This window comes from Marmota flaviventris, chromosome 10 (assembly GCF_047511675.1).
Source record: "Marmota flaviventris isolate mMarFla1 chromosome 10, mMarFla1.hap1, whole genome shotgun sequence".
Lineage (NCBI taxonomy): Eukaryota > Metazoa > Chordata > Mammalia > Rodentia > Sciuridae > Marmota > Marmota flaviventris.
Window position 1 is genome coordinate 41,558,591 of NC_092507.1, and position 16,973 is coordinate 41,575,563.

The 16,973-nt window shown below is 43.5% G+C and overlaps 1 protein-coding gene across 1 annotated transcript; it reads left to right on the top strand.

Moving 5' to 3' along the window:
* Positions 1-5,478: 5,478 nt before the first annotated feature.
* Positions 5,479-14,707, top strand: Gpx7 (glutathione peroxidase 7). The gene is made up of 3 exons (XM_027944960.2): positions 5,479-5,658; positions 10,504-10,765; positions 11,839-14,707. The coding sequence occupies exons 1-3, from the start codon at positions 5,524-5,526 to the stop codon at positions 12,000-12,002; spliced, it is 561 nt and encodes a 186-aa protein (XP_027800761.1). The 5' UTR covers positions 5,479-5,523; the 3' UTR covers positions 12,003-14,707.
* The last annotated feature ends 2,266 nt before the right edge of the window (positions 14,708-16,973 follow it).

A 16,973-nucleotide genomic window follows, 5' to 3' on the forward strand; every position in this document is an offset into this window, starting at 1 on the left:
ATATTTTATTATTTGTGTGATATGTGTCACTGTCACTAAACTTATATATGTACACGTGCACATCTTTTTTTTTTCTGGACAGCAATTGTTAAATATTTACCAGCATACTACTGCTAATAGATTATTCAAACTTATCCAAAAACTGAGCTCCTGATTCTCCATCCCAAACCACTTGCCCCTACAGGTATCCTCATCTCAATGGTAAATATTTTGGGGGGAAAAGTACCAGGGATTGAACTCAGGGGCACTCAACCACTGAGCCACATCCCTAGCCCTATTTTGTATTTCATTTAGAGATAGGAACTCACTAAGTTGCTTAGTACTTTGCCCTTGCTGAGGCTGGCTTTGAACTCATGATCCTCCTGCCTCTGCCTCCTGAACTGCTGGGATTACAGGCATGTGCCACTGCACTGTTTCAGTGGCAATTTTATCCTTCCAATTGCTTTATCCAAAAAGCTTAAGGTAGCTGGGCCTGGTGGCGCATGCCTGTAATCCCAGTTGCTCAGGAGGCTGAGGCAGGAGGATGCCCGTTCAAAGCTAGTCTCATCAACTTGTTATGAGGAGCCGCTTCAGAAAACACTCTAAGTCCAAATTCAAATCAAAGAGAGCTTTATTTACCTGGCCAGGGACTGTCACCCACCTGTAGAAACTGAAGTTCTGTGGGAGAACAGTAGTTTCCTGGCCTGTGTCTTGGGAATTTGAGGACAAAAACCACAGCTCAGGGACTTTCCTTAGCATCATGCAAGCAAGCCAATCACAGAAGCTAAGACATCAATTAGCACAGCAACTCAAGACAATCACATCTTGGGTTTGAGCAGGTGTTAGACAACCGTATCCTGAGTTCAAGCAGTTGGTTAGTGGGGGTGAGAATCTACTTCAGAATCTTGGGTCACCAAGATCACCATATCCTGGGTTGAGTACATTTTGTGGGGTAAAAAGTACAGAAAACAATATTAGAAAACAGCTTTCATTTCAGTTTCTCAGAAATAGCTCTTGTAACAGTTTTTTTTATAGAAGGCAGCAAAATGGAGTCTTAGGCCTGTCTATGACAGTTCTTGCTTTATAATTGTCTTATCTCACTTATCAAAATCTTATATCTATAATCTATATTTTTACTAATATATAACCTATAACTTACATTCTTATTAATTGTATTTATCAGTTCACACCACAACAAACTTATCGAGGCACTTAGCAACTCAGTGAAACCCCATCTCTAATAAAACATAAAAAAAGGGCTAGGGATGTAGCTCAGTGGTTGAGCATCCCAAAGTTCAATCCCCAATACCAACACCCCCCCCAAAAAAAAAAACCCTTAAGTTCATCTGTTACTCTTTCTCTTATACTTTATATCCAACCTATTAGGAAATCCTTTTGTCTCTACTTTCAAAATATATTCAGAAAATCTGACTGCTTTCCACTACCCTACTACCCACATGTCTCCTCATGTGGATTACTGAATAGCCTCCTGAGTAGTCTGCTCTTTCCAGTACTGCAATTAGAGCGAGTCTGCTAAAACACAAATCAGAAATGTTGTTTCCTAGGCTGGGGATGTAGCTCAGTGGTAGAGCCCATGCCTAACCTGTATGAGGCCCTGGGTTTGATCCCCAGTACTGGAGGGATGGGGGAGGAATATAAATGTCATTACAATCTTCAGTGACTTCCCACTTGGTTCAGAGTCAAAGGCAAAATCTTTACAGTGGCCTATAAGACCCTTTAGAATCTGCCCACCCATTCCATTATCTCTCTGATGTCATTCCACACCCACATTAGTCTCTTTGCTTTTCTTATTTTTAAAATTTTTTATTTGTTCTTTTTTGATTATACATGACAGGAGAATGTATTTTTGACATACCATATTCTGCTTTTCTTAAAACAAATCATGCATACCCTCACCTCAGGGTCTTTGTACTCGCTACTTCCTCTACCTGGAATTCTTTTCCTCCACTTTCCCCATTATTAGCTCTCTTACTTCCTTTACTCAAATCCACTTTTTCAGTGAGACTTCACTTAAAAATCGCCTGAAATTGCAATCCCTCCCCATTCAACCATCACACTATCCATCTCCCCTGCTTAACATCATTTAAAGTACCATATGTTTTGGGGGGGTTGTTTGTTTCAGAGACAAGGTCTCACTATGTTGCCCAGGTTGGGCCTGAACTCCTGGGCTCAACCAATCTTCCTGTCTCAGCCTCCTGAGAAACTGAGATTACAGGCATATACCATAGCATCTAATGATAAGTTTTAGGAGTGTGTGTGTGTGTGTGTGTGTGTGTGTGTGTGTGTGTCAGAGACAGAGAGAGAGAGAGAGAGAGAGAGAGAGAGAGAGAGAGATACTAGGAATTGAACTCAGGGGTACTCCACTACTGAGGTACATCCCCAGCCTTTTCAATTTTTTATTTTGAGACAGTATCTCCCTAAGTTGCCCAGGCTAGCCTTGAACATGTGATTCTCCCACCTCAACCTCTTATATATCCAATATATCCATAGATTGTCTTTGAGCTTATTCTAAGAAAGAAGAGTAGTGGGGTCCCAAGAGTGAGTCCCCAACCATTCCAGGTACCCAGCTGAGAACTGCATGTACATTTTTGTCTATGTCTGTGGATCTCCCATTTGTGTAGATGGGTCACCTGGAAACAAATGTGCTCTTGCAAAAAACACCAAAATTTCATAGTGGGCTAAAAATAAAACTACAAAATAAACCTTGTTGACAATAATCAATAGCATCTCATATCAGATTCTAGCATAGACAAGTAATAGAAGTCACCAGGAGGTTTAAGAAAGTGTATCCCGGGAGGACACAAAATGATTATGACCAAGTCCTGCCTGCCCTCAAGATTATCCCAGCCTGGTGGGATAGAAACTGACAACTGTGGGGCTGGGGTTGTGGCTCAGCAGTAGAGCGCTTGCCTAGCACGTAAAAGGCCCTGGGTTCGAGCTTTAGCACTACATAAAAATAAATAAATAAAATAAAGGTATTAAAAAAAAGAAAGAAACTGACAATTGTAAAAAATGTCTTCAATTAACAAAAACATGTAGAGGGTGCAAAAGCAGCAGAGAGGCGGGATTGTTTAAGTGAGACAGCTGAGGATGATATCTAAGCTGAAGTATGAATAGGAGAGGAGAGAAGGGCCGGAGAAAAAAGCAGAATCGAGGAACATTTTGCTATTAACATTAGCCACATTTAGTTGGAATGCCTGCCTATCTGGATTTTAACATCAAATAGGTTGGCCAAGCTTGCAAAACAACTAGTTATATGTAGCAGAGCTTGAGAAATCCTGGTTATTGGGACACAAAGGAAGAGCTAAGTGAAAGGTACAGATGGCAGGAAGGGAGAACAATGATTTCACAGGAGCAGAGCAGGGGAAAGGGATCTGTTTAATAGCTATATCTATCACAGGCTTGTGGGCTCCCACTAGAGATGGGGGAAAGGAGTAGGAAGACCAGGGGCACTTTACTTATGCCTTGACCCTTCCTGAAGCATCCCTTTTCCTGTTTTCCACCTCTTCTAACAATGTAGTCTTCTCCTGAAGAGCGAGGCCACCTTGGTGATGATACAGAAAGACCTCACACTCCGAAATCTGAATACCTGGTTTCAGGTCTTTTAAACTATATGAACTTTTACTTAATTTCAAACCTTTTGCTGGCCACTGCCTGGAGAGTGACTTGGCATTCAAGGCCCTTCTCCTCTGGCCCCTTATGACCTCTGCAGCCTCATCTGCCCCACACCCCTTCTCACCCCAAATAGCCAAGCCCTTCTCTCAGGCTCTGAGCCTTCAAAGACAATACTCCTCCAGCCCACATCTTTGCTTTCTGCCTTTCCAGACTCCAGAATTCCCGCTTCTCTGTCAAGGCATGATTCTTCTGTCACCACCTCTGGGCCTCAAATCCCTAGAGCTTCCTCTACGCCAGCATCTGGACCACATCTGCTCTTGCCCTTTCTGGTCCACTCACCACAAGGGAGCCAGAGGGGTCTTTCTACAGAAAAAAAAAAGAAAAAAGAAAGAAAGAAACAACCTTTATTTCTTGGGTCAAAGACCATAATCTTAACTGTGGCCTACCAGGCTCTGTGCAATATCACTCCTGCCTGCCACTCCCCATCCCCTGCTCCCCTTACATCCTTTGTTCTCTCTGCTCCAGTCAAACTCAAACCAGCCAACCTTGTTTGCAACATATTTCTCTCCCACTTAGGACTTTTGCATGTTCTTCCCTGCTTCACTTTAATTTCTACTCATTCATTAGAGTTCAGCTCAAACCTCCCTTCTCCTGTGAAGCCCTGCTTAGCTCCCAAGCTAGTTTTAGGTGGTACTTTTCATAATAGTAGTATGGAGCCAATTATGAATTATTTAATGTCTCGCTGCATAAGAAGTACCTAGAGCTTGGCACAAAACAGGTATTCAGGAAGTGTTTGTTGAGCGACTCCAGGAATGCTTAGCTCATAACACATTATACTGAATCTCCAGTTTACCTGACTTCTCTTACTTTAGCCTGTGAGTTCCTAGAGGAGTAACATAGGGTCAGCACCCAACCCTGTGCTTGGCCCTTTGTGAGTGCCATTGAGGTTTTCTGCGCCTGGGAAACACTGCGTTGTGCTGCCCAGATCCCTGTCATTGAAGACTTCGGACACCAGCTGCTGGGAGTACTATTTACCATGAAGCCCTTAACTGTCAGTTCAGCCCCTCCAAGGTTAGTACTATCTTGGCTCCCGGTTTTGCCTCTTCCCAGCCAGTCCTATACTCAATGATGGATAAAGGCAAGGATATAAGGGCCTGTCTCTCTAAACTCATCCGCATACAATTCTGATGGGCCATTCTAACTTCAGAGTCCCTGTTGGGTGAGCCAAGACTGTCCTCAGGCCTGCATGGAGCTCTCCATGTCTCCCTCTGCCACTCCTTCCACAGGTGTTGATCCCAGGGGTGCTCCCTCCGAAAGCCTCTGCACTCTCCAATCTCCACCTCAGATCTGCTTCCTAGGAATCCAACCTGCAACAGGCTCTTGGTCTCCTCTCAGCTGTCACTTTCAGGGAACATTAGTTCATTTACCTAAAGTCTGTAGGCATCATTCAGTTGTGAAAGTATTTCACATCCACTCTTCTATTACAGTACAGCACTCCCATTCCACACTGACTATGTGGATCAGAAACGGAGGCTAGCTTTACCAAAAAAGTAGAGAAACTAAATAGGAGGCCTGGAGGGATGGAGTGATCAGCACTAATGAGAAGTTAAGCTCTCGGACCCAGATTTTTTTGTCTCTTTTTCTTCCAAATCCTGGAACAAGAGAGAGGCTCACTAAAGCGAATTCTGGTCTCAGGGGTCAGAATCCTGAAACCACAGCTCGGGGATCGGGGCCGGCTGCTCCCTCAGAACAGCTAGGGAAACTGAGGTCCTGAGTTCCGCGCGCAGACGCCTGCAGAGAACGGGAAGGGGGCGCGTCCTGCCTCTCGGGCCGCCTCTTCCCGCCCCCCATCGCCGGGTCCCCCGCCTCGTCTTTGCCCTCCCAAAGCCGCCACCTCGGAAGCGAGTCATGGTGGCTGCCGTGGCGGCGGCGTGGCTGCTCCTGTGGGCCGCGGCCTGCGCGCAGCGGGAGCAGGACTTCTATGACTTCAAGGCGGTCAACATCCGGGGCAAGCTGGTGTCGCTGGAGAAGTACCGCGGCTCGGTGAGTGAGCCGGGGACGCGGGGCCTGGGCGCTGCCCTGGCAGGGCCTGATGGGGCGACCCACTACCTGCGCGAGGGGGGCGGGGGTGGCTCCGCTCCAGGGCGCCGGCTTCTCACCCCGACTCGGGCATTCCCCCGGCCCAGGCGCTGCGCCGCCTCCAGACCCTTCGCCCTCAGTGTCCCGCGACTACGTGGCACGGCCCTGGAGCGCACTGAAAGCCGGGCGCCGCCTGCTCACCCACTGCCTTTGGGCACCCGGGTCGCAACCTCCTTAGGAAGGTGGGTGCCCCGGCCCAGGCTTTATTTCTTGCGAGTGGAAAAAGTAACCCTAGCATCGTGCCGCCTTTGCCTCTCCCAACCCCAGTTTCTGCTTCCAGAGAGGGAGTTGCTGATGCAGAATCTAATGAGAACACTGTGAAGATGAACGTGCAGTGCAAAGGGCGTTATTTAAAATGCACGGATCCCGGGGTCCAGAGAGGAAAGGCATTTGCACAAGGCTGCGCAGCACTAAAAATCGACCTAGCCTGGAAGGGAACCCCATCTACCCGCTCCATCTGTGTTAGGCTGTAGGCCGACCCAGAAGGCAGTTTAGGTTGAGATACTAATCCTGGGCGAATTCGCCTCTCTTTACTAAGAGGGAATCTTGGCTTAAAGATGACTTCAGAGAAAAAAATGCGTGTTGATTGAATCTTTGAAATAAGAGTGGATTTTAAACCGGGTGTGGTAGCACACACCTGTAATCCCAGCGACTCGGGGAGTCTGAGGCAAGAGGATCCAAAGTTTGAGTTCAGCCTCAGCAATTTAGCAAGGCCCTAAGCAACTTAGTGAGACCCTGCCTCAAACTTAAAAATCAAAAGGACTAGGGATGTAGCTCAGTCGTTAAGTGCCCCTGGGTTCAACTTCCGGTACTCCCCCCCCCCCAAAAAAAAGTGGATTTTATCTAGACTGAGAAGAGCATTCCAAACAAAGAGAACTGCCCAAGTCAGAACTCCTTAGCAAACAGCAAGAAGGGTTGGGGAGGGGTGGGGAGGCTTTCAAGCAGTTGTGCCTGAATTTAAGTCAGAGGCTGAGAATGGTAAAAGAGGCAGTCTAAGGGGTCAAGTGGGCTTTGAAGACTATACCCAGAGGTGAAGACATTATACCGTGTTGAACAAGAACCCCTAAGTCTGCCTCAGGATGGGCCTGGGGGTCCTGGTGTGGAAAAATGGAAATTGGACTCTAATGAACATGTGGTCCCATCATTCATGTTTGGATGGAGAACAAGACTATTTTTAATAATAAAAGTACTCTATAAGCCTTGAAATTCTCAAGTATGCTGAAGGTCCTGGAGGCAGTAGCCCCTGTCTTGACTGCCCTACAAGGTGCTATTAAGTTTTAGATGCAATGAAAGTGTGGAAGCACTTTGTAAACTGTAAAGTGCTCTGTACCTGTACTGGTGGATCTCAGCAGAAATCTCATCCAGGAGACAAGGCAAGAGCAGATAAGACCATTGCCCATTCCTGTTCAGGCCTCCCCATCTCTCCAGTACAGCTCACAGCTTCCCTGATTTGGCACCAGACCAGCTCTGCTACTAATTTATTCATTGTGTATTATTCAGCACCTACTAGGTACTAGGTAGTAGGCCAGCTTCTGGGGTTACTGGGCAAACAAAACAGGCAAGTTTCTGCTTCATTAGAGTTGATATGGGGAAGAAAGAGACTACAAACAAGGAACTGAGAAATGAACAAGATAATTTAAAATAGTAATAACGGCTGAGACCAAAATAGAGCCAGAGTTCATGGCTTCTAAGGCATAGAGTTAGAAATTGAACCTAGGCAGTCCAATTTCAGAGTCCATGCCCTTAATTGCTAAATTTAGAGGGAAACCGGGGAACCATCAGTCCCGTAAAGCTGTAAATGGTATTATGCATTATCCTCACATGTTGCTGTTTGGGCAATATGCTCATTCATTCATCTGCAAACATTTACTGGCTCCTACTGCATACCTGGCACCAAATCCAGCCCTGGTAGTGTCCATGAGCAAGAGTAACATGATTTATGCCCTCAAGCTAACTGCGCCACAGTTATTTAGACCAGTGTTGAGTATGGATGAGTGACTTCTTGGGAATGTGCTTGCTTCCTGTGTGGGATTATGTACCTGAAGGCCTAACTGTATATGTGTATGAATGGTTTATTTGTTTGCTTGCTTCTATGTATATATCTGAGTCTGTACTTGTGCTTATATATATACATATGTAAATTATCTGTGTATTTGGGTATGTTTGTCTGTGTTTTGGTCTCTGAAGATTTAGCTTTTTGGTTTCAGGTCATCAAAGTAGAAACTGCCACTTCCAAAAGAGTAGCAGACACACATGGTATGGGTTAAAAATAAGCAACCTGGGCTGGGTTTGTAGCTCAGTGGTAGAGCGCTTGCCTTGCATGCATGAGGCACTGGGTTCGATCCTCAGCACCATATAAAAATAAATAAATAAAAATAAAGGTATTTTGTCCATCTACAGCTAAAAAAATATTTTTTAAAAAGCAACCTTTAATACCCTCATTATTTGGGGATCCATCAGGGAAGAATGTGGGAAACTCCTAACTGAGGAAGGGAGTTCAAGAGTCCCAGTTTCTCACCATCCCAGGTAGAGTATAACCTGTGTTGACCTCAAATGAGGGTTCATATAATTTATGGTCCTAGGGAATTGGTCCTTCCTCATTTGGTGGAAGCAAGGGAGAGGAGTTATTGCTCAGTGTTTCAGTCATTTAGACCAGTGGTTTCAACTGGGGGTGATTTTGCTTCCCACAAGAACATTTTGCATAGTAAGGAAATATTTTTGATGGTCAAGACTAGGCATCTAATAAGTGGAGGCCAGGGATATTATCAACCATTCTACAATGAACAGAACGCCCCTCCCACCCCACTACAAAGGATTATCTGACCCACAATGCCAATAGTGCTGAGGTTGAGAACCCCTATCTAGCCTGAGCAATTTGTGCCTGTGCTTATCCAGTGCTCCAGACTGCCCCCTGGGAGGGGACCCGATTTATGGGGCTAGCTGGTATAATCCAAGCTCTTCTGAAAAAGCAGCCAGTGGGGGCTGGGGATGTAGCTTAGAGGTAGAGCACTTGCCTAGCAATCTCCAGTTACCCAGCTTTAATATTTATTGCCTAAGCATTTAATAAAAATAGGGATTAGTCATTATTAGGGTTTAAATATGAGGTGTCCCCCAAAAGCTTAAATGTGAGACAATGCAAGAAGTTTAGAGGTGAAATTGAGTTAGGAGAGCCTTAACCTAATCAGTGCATTGATTCACTTGAATGGATTAACAGGGTGGTGACTGTAGGCAGGTAGGGTGTGGCTGAAAGAGATAAATTACTGGGAACATGATCTTGGGGGATATATTTTGTCTCTGGTGAGTGGAATAGTCTCTTTGCTTCCTGGTGCCATCTCCAGAGCTGCTTTCCTCTGCTACACCCTTCCACCATGAAGTTCTGCCTCACCTCCAGTCTGGAGCAACAGAGCTAGTTATCTATGGACAGAGACCTCTGAAACTGTGAGCTCCAAATACACTTTTTCTCCTCTAAAATTGTTCTTGTTAGGTCACAGCAGTGAAAAAGCTGACTGACACATTTAGTGATCAAAGAAAGATGTATTTGTTCCCTGGAGGGGAGGGGATAAAAATGGGATTGCCCTGGGATCCAGGGTTCTTTTTTTTTTTAAGTTGTCCATGGGCCTTTTATTCATTTATTTATTTATATGTAGTACTGAGAATCGAACCCAGTGCCTCACACATGGGAGGCAAATGCTGTACCACTTGAGCTACAACCCCAGCCCTCCAGGGGTCTTTTTTAAAAATATTTTTTCAAGTTGTAGACGGACACAATATCTTTATTTATCTATCTATCTATTCATTTATTTATTTATTTATTTTTATGTGGTGCTGAGGATCCAATCCAGTGCCTCTCATGTGCTAGGAGAGCCCTCTACCACTGAGCCACAACCTCAGCCCTCCAGCGGTCTTTTTATCCAGGAAACTTATATCTGTCTCTGTACCATTCAGGCGTTTATGTGTGTGTGCACACTTACTTATTCGGCAGACACTTACTAAGGCTTTTTCATACGCTACAGAGATGAAGTGGACTTAGCTCCTGTCCTCAGCAGGTTTCCATTCTAGAAGAGAAGCCAAAACATGCAGGCAACTACAGTGTAGAGTGTTGAATGCTAGCTGACTGAGCCAAAAATTGGACCCAGGTGTGCCTTTCTACTCTCCCACATCACCTCCCAATTGTGCTCACCAGTGTGTGTGTGACTTTGTGCTGTATTTGTGAGTATGTGCACTATTTGCTAATATATGTTTTTATGGTAGGGCATGTGTGAACCCATTTATATGTATTGTGTACTTATACCCACACATGTTCATCTGTGCGTACACATATCTGTAAACTCATGAATGCTTGTTTCTTATGTGCCTGTGTGTGCTTGTGTACATGTATATGTGAGATAATATACATAAATATGTATACTGTGTACATACTTATTGCCTAAGCTTTTAATAAAATTAGGGATTAGTCTAGTGATCAAAGAAAAAGGTTTGTGTTTGCTGGAGGGGAGGGAACAAAATGAGATACATATGTACATAGTGGGGTTTTTGTTTTTGTTTGTGGTGCTAAGGATCAAAATCAAAGCTGCACACATTCTAGACACACACTCTACCACTGAGTTCCAACCCCCCTTGTGTATATGAGGGGACATTAATTGTTGGGGGAGTCTCATATGTGAGCATGTTGGGGCAAATCTAAGTGCATTCCTTTCACTGAGTTGTGTATATGCATGAGCTTTGTTTTGTTTTCTTTTTGCCATCCAGGTGTCCCTAGTGGTAAATGTGGCTAGTGAGTGTGGCTTCACAGACCAGCACTATCGAGCCCTGCAGCAGCTACAGCGGGACTTGGGTCCCCATCACTTCAATGTGCTTGCCTTTCCCTGCAACCAGTTTGGCCAACAAGAGCCAGACAGCAATGGAGAGATTGAGAGCTTTGTTCGTCACACCTATAGTGTCTCTTTCCCCATGTTTAGCAAGATTGCAGTCACTGGCACTGGTGCCCACCCTGCCTTCAAGTACTTAACTGGTGAGTCCTATCCCTTTTTGCCCTCACCTTCCCTCAGGTGGCTGAAGCCATGGCTCCCTGGGCAGCAGAAGCCACTGGCTAGCTGGGTAATCTGGGGCCCTTTTCCCTTCCTGACCCTCTCAGGTGGATTGATATTTTATTCCAGTACTAATCATTAAGTAAAGTGGGGGAGGGCCAACCTGGGGGGGATTCCTGCCTAAGAATATCTCCATACCTGGTGCCTTGCAGTTCTTCCTCAGGGTGACTCCTAAGGACTTCTCTGGGTTTCTATTTTCATATAAATAGGCTCCTAGAAGGAGATTGGCCCTCACACTTTAGTCCATGTGGATTAGTTGAGTTTATGGACTGAAGAGGAGAAACCAAGGCACACACAAGGGACACCACATACTTGGAGAAGGCTGACCAAGATGGCTGACAGGCATTTCCAGCCCTGAGCCAGAGGCAAAGTCTGTAGACCATGGAAGGGAAACCTTCTAAGCTAAATAAACTACCAGATGTGAATGTTTCAGAGTATATCCCTTCTCTATCCCTAGAAACCTCAGAGCCACAAAATGGGGTCGTGGACCAAGCTTGTCATTATGAACCTGTTTCTTCCCTCAGGCCTTTTTCTTCCCTTGGGGGTTCCATTTTTGCTCTCTTTCATTCCACATTTCTGGTTTCTTTGTATCTTTCACCATAACCCCACTACCTACTTACCTGTAGGAGTAAATAAGCAGCAATAGTAAAGCAAACAAAATGTCCTTTACCAAGGCTGGTTTATGTTTTGCTTCTCCAGTCAATTCCAATGTTTGCTTTTCTTCTGTGTGTTTTTGTTAGTTCTTTCCCAGTTTCCATGATCATAGATCAAATCTGACCTTGCTTTTAGAAGCACCAAAGGAGATGTTAAAATTGCGTAAGCCTGAGACCTACTGAAGCAGTGTCCCCAAACCTTCCAATGATTCTGATGCAACCAGACCCAGGAGGTTGAGGGTTAGGAAGGCAAAGGGACCCCTGATTATTCAGCTAGCCAGTGGAATTCCAGGAGAGGATACACAAAGAAGTACATTTTGTTCACCTTCTTCCTTTTTCTCTAGAAACTTCTGGGAAGGAGCCCACCTGGAACTTCTGGAAGTATCTGGTGGCCCCAGATGGAAAGGTAGTAGGGGCTTGGGACCCAACTGTGTCAGTGGAGGAGATCAGGCCTCAGATCATGGCACTGGTGAGGAAGCTCATCCTGCAGAAGCGAGAAGATTTATAACCACTTTGCCTCTTCTCCCACCAACCCTGTCCCACCTATCTGTGTATAAGTGACCAAAGCAAGCTCAAATGGTGCTTCAAAGGGAGAGACTCACTGATTCTCTTTCCATCATTCTTATCCCACCTCCCCTTTCATTCTTATAAGGGGAAAATTATAGTATTTTTTGAATCATAGAGCCACCAGAAGGAACTCCTGGCCAAGAAGAGCTCTTAGTAGTGAATCACTAGTCAATGAAGACATGTGGCAAGTAGAAGCATATCTGGCAATAATCTATCCTCTCAGGACTCTGGAAAATGGGGCCAGTTCCTACCTCACAGGGATGTTGTGAGGATTAGGATGGAACACCTGGGAAAGTGCCTTGGGCAGTGCCAGCCAAATAGGAGGCATTCAATAAATGTGGTGTGTTTTTTGCATATAAACCAAAAAATAACTTGTGGTTAATAAAAACTTATACCCAACATAAATTTCCACCCAATAGAAATCTAGGTCAAACATTTATTTTTTTGTTTTCCTTTGTGTATTATTATTATTAATTACAGAAGATGCAAGTCCCTGGACTGGGGATGTAGCTTAGTGGCAGATCACTTGCCTGACATCACATGTGAAGCCCTCGGTTCAATCCTCAGAACCTGAAAAAATAAAATAAAAAAGAAAGAAAGAAAGCAAATACCTTGTAAAAATCCAAAAATAAGGATAATGTAAAATAAAAGTTAAAGTCCCCCCGCCTCATTTTCTATAATCTCACGCCTTGGAAATAAACACTGTCAGCAATTTGGTACAAAAACTTCCATACCTTTTTTTTTTTAAATCAAGCTAATCAGTATTGCCCCCCCAAAAAATTTATAGACCAAAGGTATACTACAACAACAACAAAAGCAAAGGATATAAATAGGTAATTCACAAAAGAATACAAATACCCAATGAGGACATGAAAAGATATTCAGATTCATAGGTTGGAAAGATTTTTGAAATGATAATACTCATTTTTGGTAAGGATGTAGGGATATGGGCATTCATATAAACTGTTGATAGGACAAAATGGAACAAGGTTGTTTTGGTGATGATCTTTTATTTTACCCCCTTGGTACAGAGGATTAAACCTAGAAGTGCTTTATCATTGAGCTACATCTACCAGCCTTTTTTATTTTTTATTTGGAAACAGGGTTTCACTAAATTGCCCACACTGCCCTCAAACTTGTGATTCTCCTACTCCTTCCAATTAGCTGGGATTTCAGGTGTACACCACTGCATCTGACTGGAAATATCTTTTAAAACAAAATCTTTTTTTTTTTTTTAAGAGAGAGAGAGAGAATTTTTTTTTTTTAGTTTTCGGTAGACACAACATCTTTGTTTGTATGTGGTGCTGAGGATCGAACCCGGGCCCGCACGCACGCCAGGTGAGCGTGCTACTGCTTGAGCCACATCTCCAGCCCTTAAAACAAAATCTTTGTATCCTTTGCTCTATCATTTCCTCTTCTAAAAGACTCTGAAACCGTGTATGTGTACATATAAACAATAATATGTATGTATACCATTCATAAGAGTGAAATTTTGGATATAACCCATATGTTTATCAAAATGGGTCTGGTAATGGTACAAATCTAAATGATAAACTAATGCAAATGTTAAAATGAATGGGCTAGAGGTGGGCACGGTGACTCACACTTGTAATCTCAGCAGCTGGGGTGGGGAGGGCAGGTGGTTGAGGCAGGAGTTCAAAGCCAACCTCAATAAAAGCAAGGCGCTGGGGCTGGGATTGTGGCTCAGCGGTAGAGCACTCACCTTGCACATGCGTGCGAGGCACTGGGTTCAATCCTCAGCACCACATAAAAATAAATAAAATAAGAGTACTGTGTTCAACTACAAGTAATTTAATATATATTAAAAAAAAAAACAGAAAAAAGCAAGACTTGCTAAGCAACCCAGTGAGATCTTGTCTCTAAATAAAATACAAAATAGGGCTGGGGATGTGGCTCAGTGGTCAAGTGCCCCTGAATTCAATCCCTGGTACCAAAAAAAAAGGAAAAGACAAAGAAAAAAAATGAATGGGTTAGATCTGTATAAGCCACCATAGAAAGTTGTCCAAAAGTGAAAAAAAGGCAAGTTGTAAAACAGAATGAACACATGCACAAACATATACAAAAACAATATAAATAAGTATAATATTTTTATTAAATGTTAAGTGAGAGGGAAGAATATAGACTAAACTGAATGAATGGTGGTTGCCTATGAGGGAGGTGGGGTGAGATAATAAGGTCATTTTCTTTAAATATTTCTTTAATGTCTGCATTTTGTGCATAAAATATATACTTTACTTTTACATAAATGTAAAGTGGCAGCTAAATACTGTGGTGAAGGGCAAAGTCACTGGTCCATAATTCACCTTCCAAGCAGCCTTCTCAAAGTCTAGAGATTCAGATTCAAGTCTAAGTGGTGCCCCTGACTCACAGACAGCAAATTGTTTCATCTCTACTGTGCTTCATTTTCCCACTGGACAACCAAAGGATCAAACTGCACGGACAGTTCTCACAGTCTCCCTTAATGGTCCTTCTCAAGAGCTTCCCAGAGGGCTGGGGATGTGGCTCAAGTGGTAGCGCGCTCACCTGGCATACACAGGGCACTGGGTACTCAGCACCACGTAAAAATAAAAATAAAATAAAGATGTTGTGTCCACTGAAAACTAAAAAATAAATATTAAAAAATTCTCTCTCTCTCTCTCTCTTTCTTTAAAAAAAAATCTTCCCAGAGTAGATTGAAGGCTCCCTGTGGGTTGAACACAAGCCTTGCTATGGTGGCCTCCAGCCTGCCCTCATAAACTCTGCTCCAAGCTCCAGTTCTGCACATGCTCATGTGCACACACACAATGAAACCCAACTATCACAGAAGTTTTTGTGATGGGCATCTCAGAACCACATACCCCTGAGCTATCTTCCTCCATCTATACGCACTCTCTCCGGCATCTATATTTTTGCCTTCTTTCGCTCCCTTCACCAAAGCCATCTCTTAGCTCCCAATTGTGAATCCAATGAACATCTCTCTGATATTCTACCCACATGGGACATTGCTGACAAAGCTCTTCTCTTTGACACATTCTTTTCTCTAAGCTTTCCTGCCACTGTCTTCTCTTAATTTCCCCTTATGTCTCTGAGTTTTCCGTTCTTGGTGTGCATTGACGTCTCTTCCTTCTCTACTCACCCCTTCTCTGTTGGTTTTTCTTGAGGCCTAGAGCCTCTTTTCTTACTCAATGTGTTCTGCTGCAGTCACCTCATTTTTTTTCCTCATGCTTTTGATCACCATCTATGCCTGGATAACACACAGCTGTTATACTAAGCTGAACCCATATCCACCTGCCTACTGGGCATCTATAAAGACACCTCGATTCAACAGTGAAGATCTAAACTCATTGCCTTGGCCTGACACACCTGCCTCCCCTTCCACCCAGCCTTTGCATCCCTAAACTTTGCTTTCATACATTATTCAATTTCTGACTTTCTCATTTACTCACTCATTTAATTGCCACTCTCTGATTTCACTGTTGAAGCAAGTACCCTCCTTTCCCTCCCTCTGCACAGTACCTGGCCCTAGCAGAGTAAACTGAATTATACGGTAAGCATTTTGAGCACCAGCACCATACCTGTCTCTGACTGGAGCCTATCTGGAAATCAGTGATAAGCAAACCACTTCCCTAGAAACTTAGAGTCCAACAGAGGATTCTTATTTCCAATCATTCCTATAGACTTTTCCAGCTTTCTGCTACTTGCATATCCCTCCTAACACATGCTAGGATTGCCTAAAAATTGTCACTCTGAGTTCTTATCAACTATCACCTTAGTCATTGGTTAACTAGTATCTGCTAACATCTTGGTTTTAAATTAATCCCTTGGCTATTAGCTAACACTTGAGTAGTTAATATTTGATTATCTACTAATACCTTAATTATCTCTTAATACTTTGATTAAAAGCCAAATACTTCATTTATTAGGTTTTATCTTAGTACTTTGTAAACTAGTTAGTAACTACTCAGTAATTTAGTAAACTACTTAGTAACTACTTAATAACTTAATAAACTACTAAGTCATAAGGTATAACCTAATAAACCTATTTGTTAAGCCTCTATTATTAGTCAATATTTTAGTTACTTGCTTAAATCTTTTACTGATATCTTTGCAATCTGCCATTAGTTTAGGGTTCTCCCTTATTTGTAGGAGATTATGTTCCAAGACTGCCAATGAATGCCCAGATAAGCTGTGAACCCGTTTAAAATATAATATGTTCCATGCAACTAAGACCAGGTCTCCTGTGGTTCCGGGACTCCCTCTGAAGAATGATGAACAGGGCTCAATTGGTCATGTGATCAGAGGAGAGCACTCACATTCTAAGGGATTAAAAGGAAGGTCCTCTGACTGGGGTTTCTCATCTGAGGATGGTCAACCCTTCCTGGGTGGATTTGAGTCTTTCAGGGAGAACCTAGCAGGTACAGGGACATTCAGAAAGAGACATGAATGATCTGGACAAGGGAAGTCAGTCAATAAATACATTTTGAATACCTACTATGGGCCAGAGATTTACTATGCCGAAAGAATACAACAGAGACAAGACACACAACCCTGTGAAGGCAAAGAAGAGAATTTCTACCTATGTAATGGGAAGAGACAGTAAAAGAGAACCTGCAGACACTTTGGAGTTGAGGCACAGTAGGACAGAAAGGTAATGTGCTTGGTTCTGATCTTGAGAGTCTCATTCAACTTGCAATTGAAGGATGAATTGGAAGAGGGAGTTGGTGCCAGGAAATGAACTGGAAGATTAATAAATCCTCACATCTCCTTTAGTCCCCCCCATCTTAGCCCTCTCCTGTGGTTTCTATAATTTTTATTAGGGTAGAGATTTGGCTACTCTAATAGGAACCCAACTAAACACAGAATCTCAGAGACTGAGGCAGGAAGCAGGATAAAACAGAGGGGAGAGATCTGA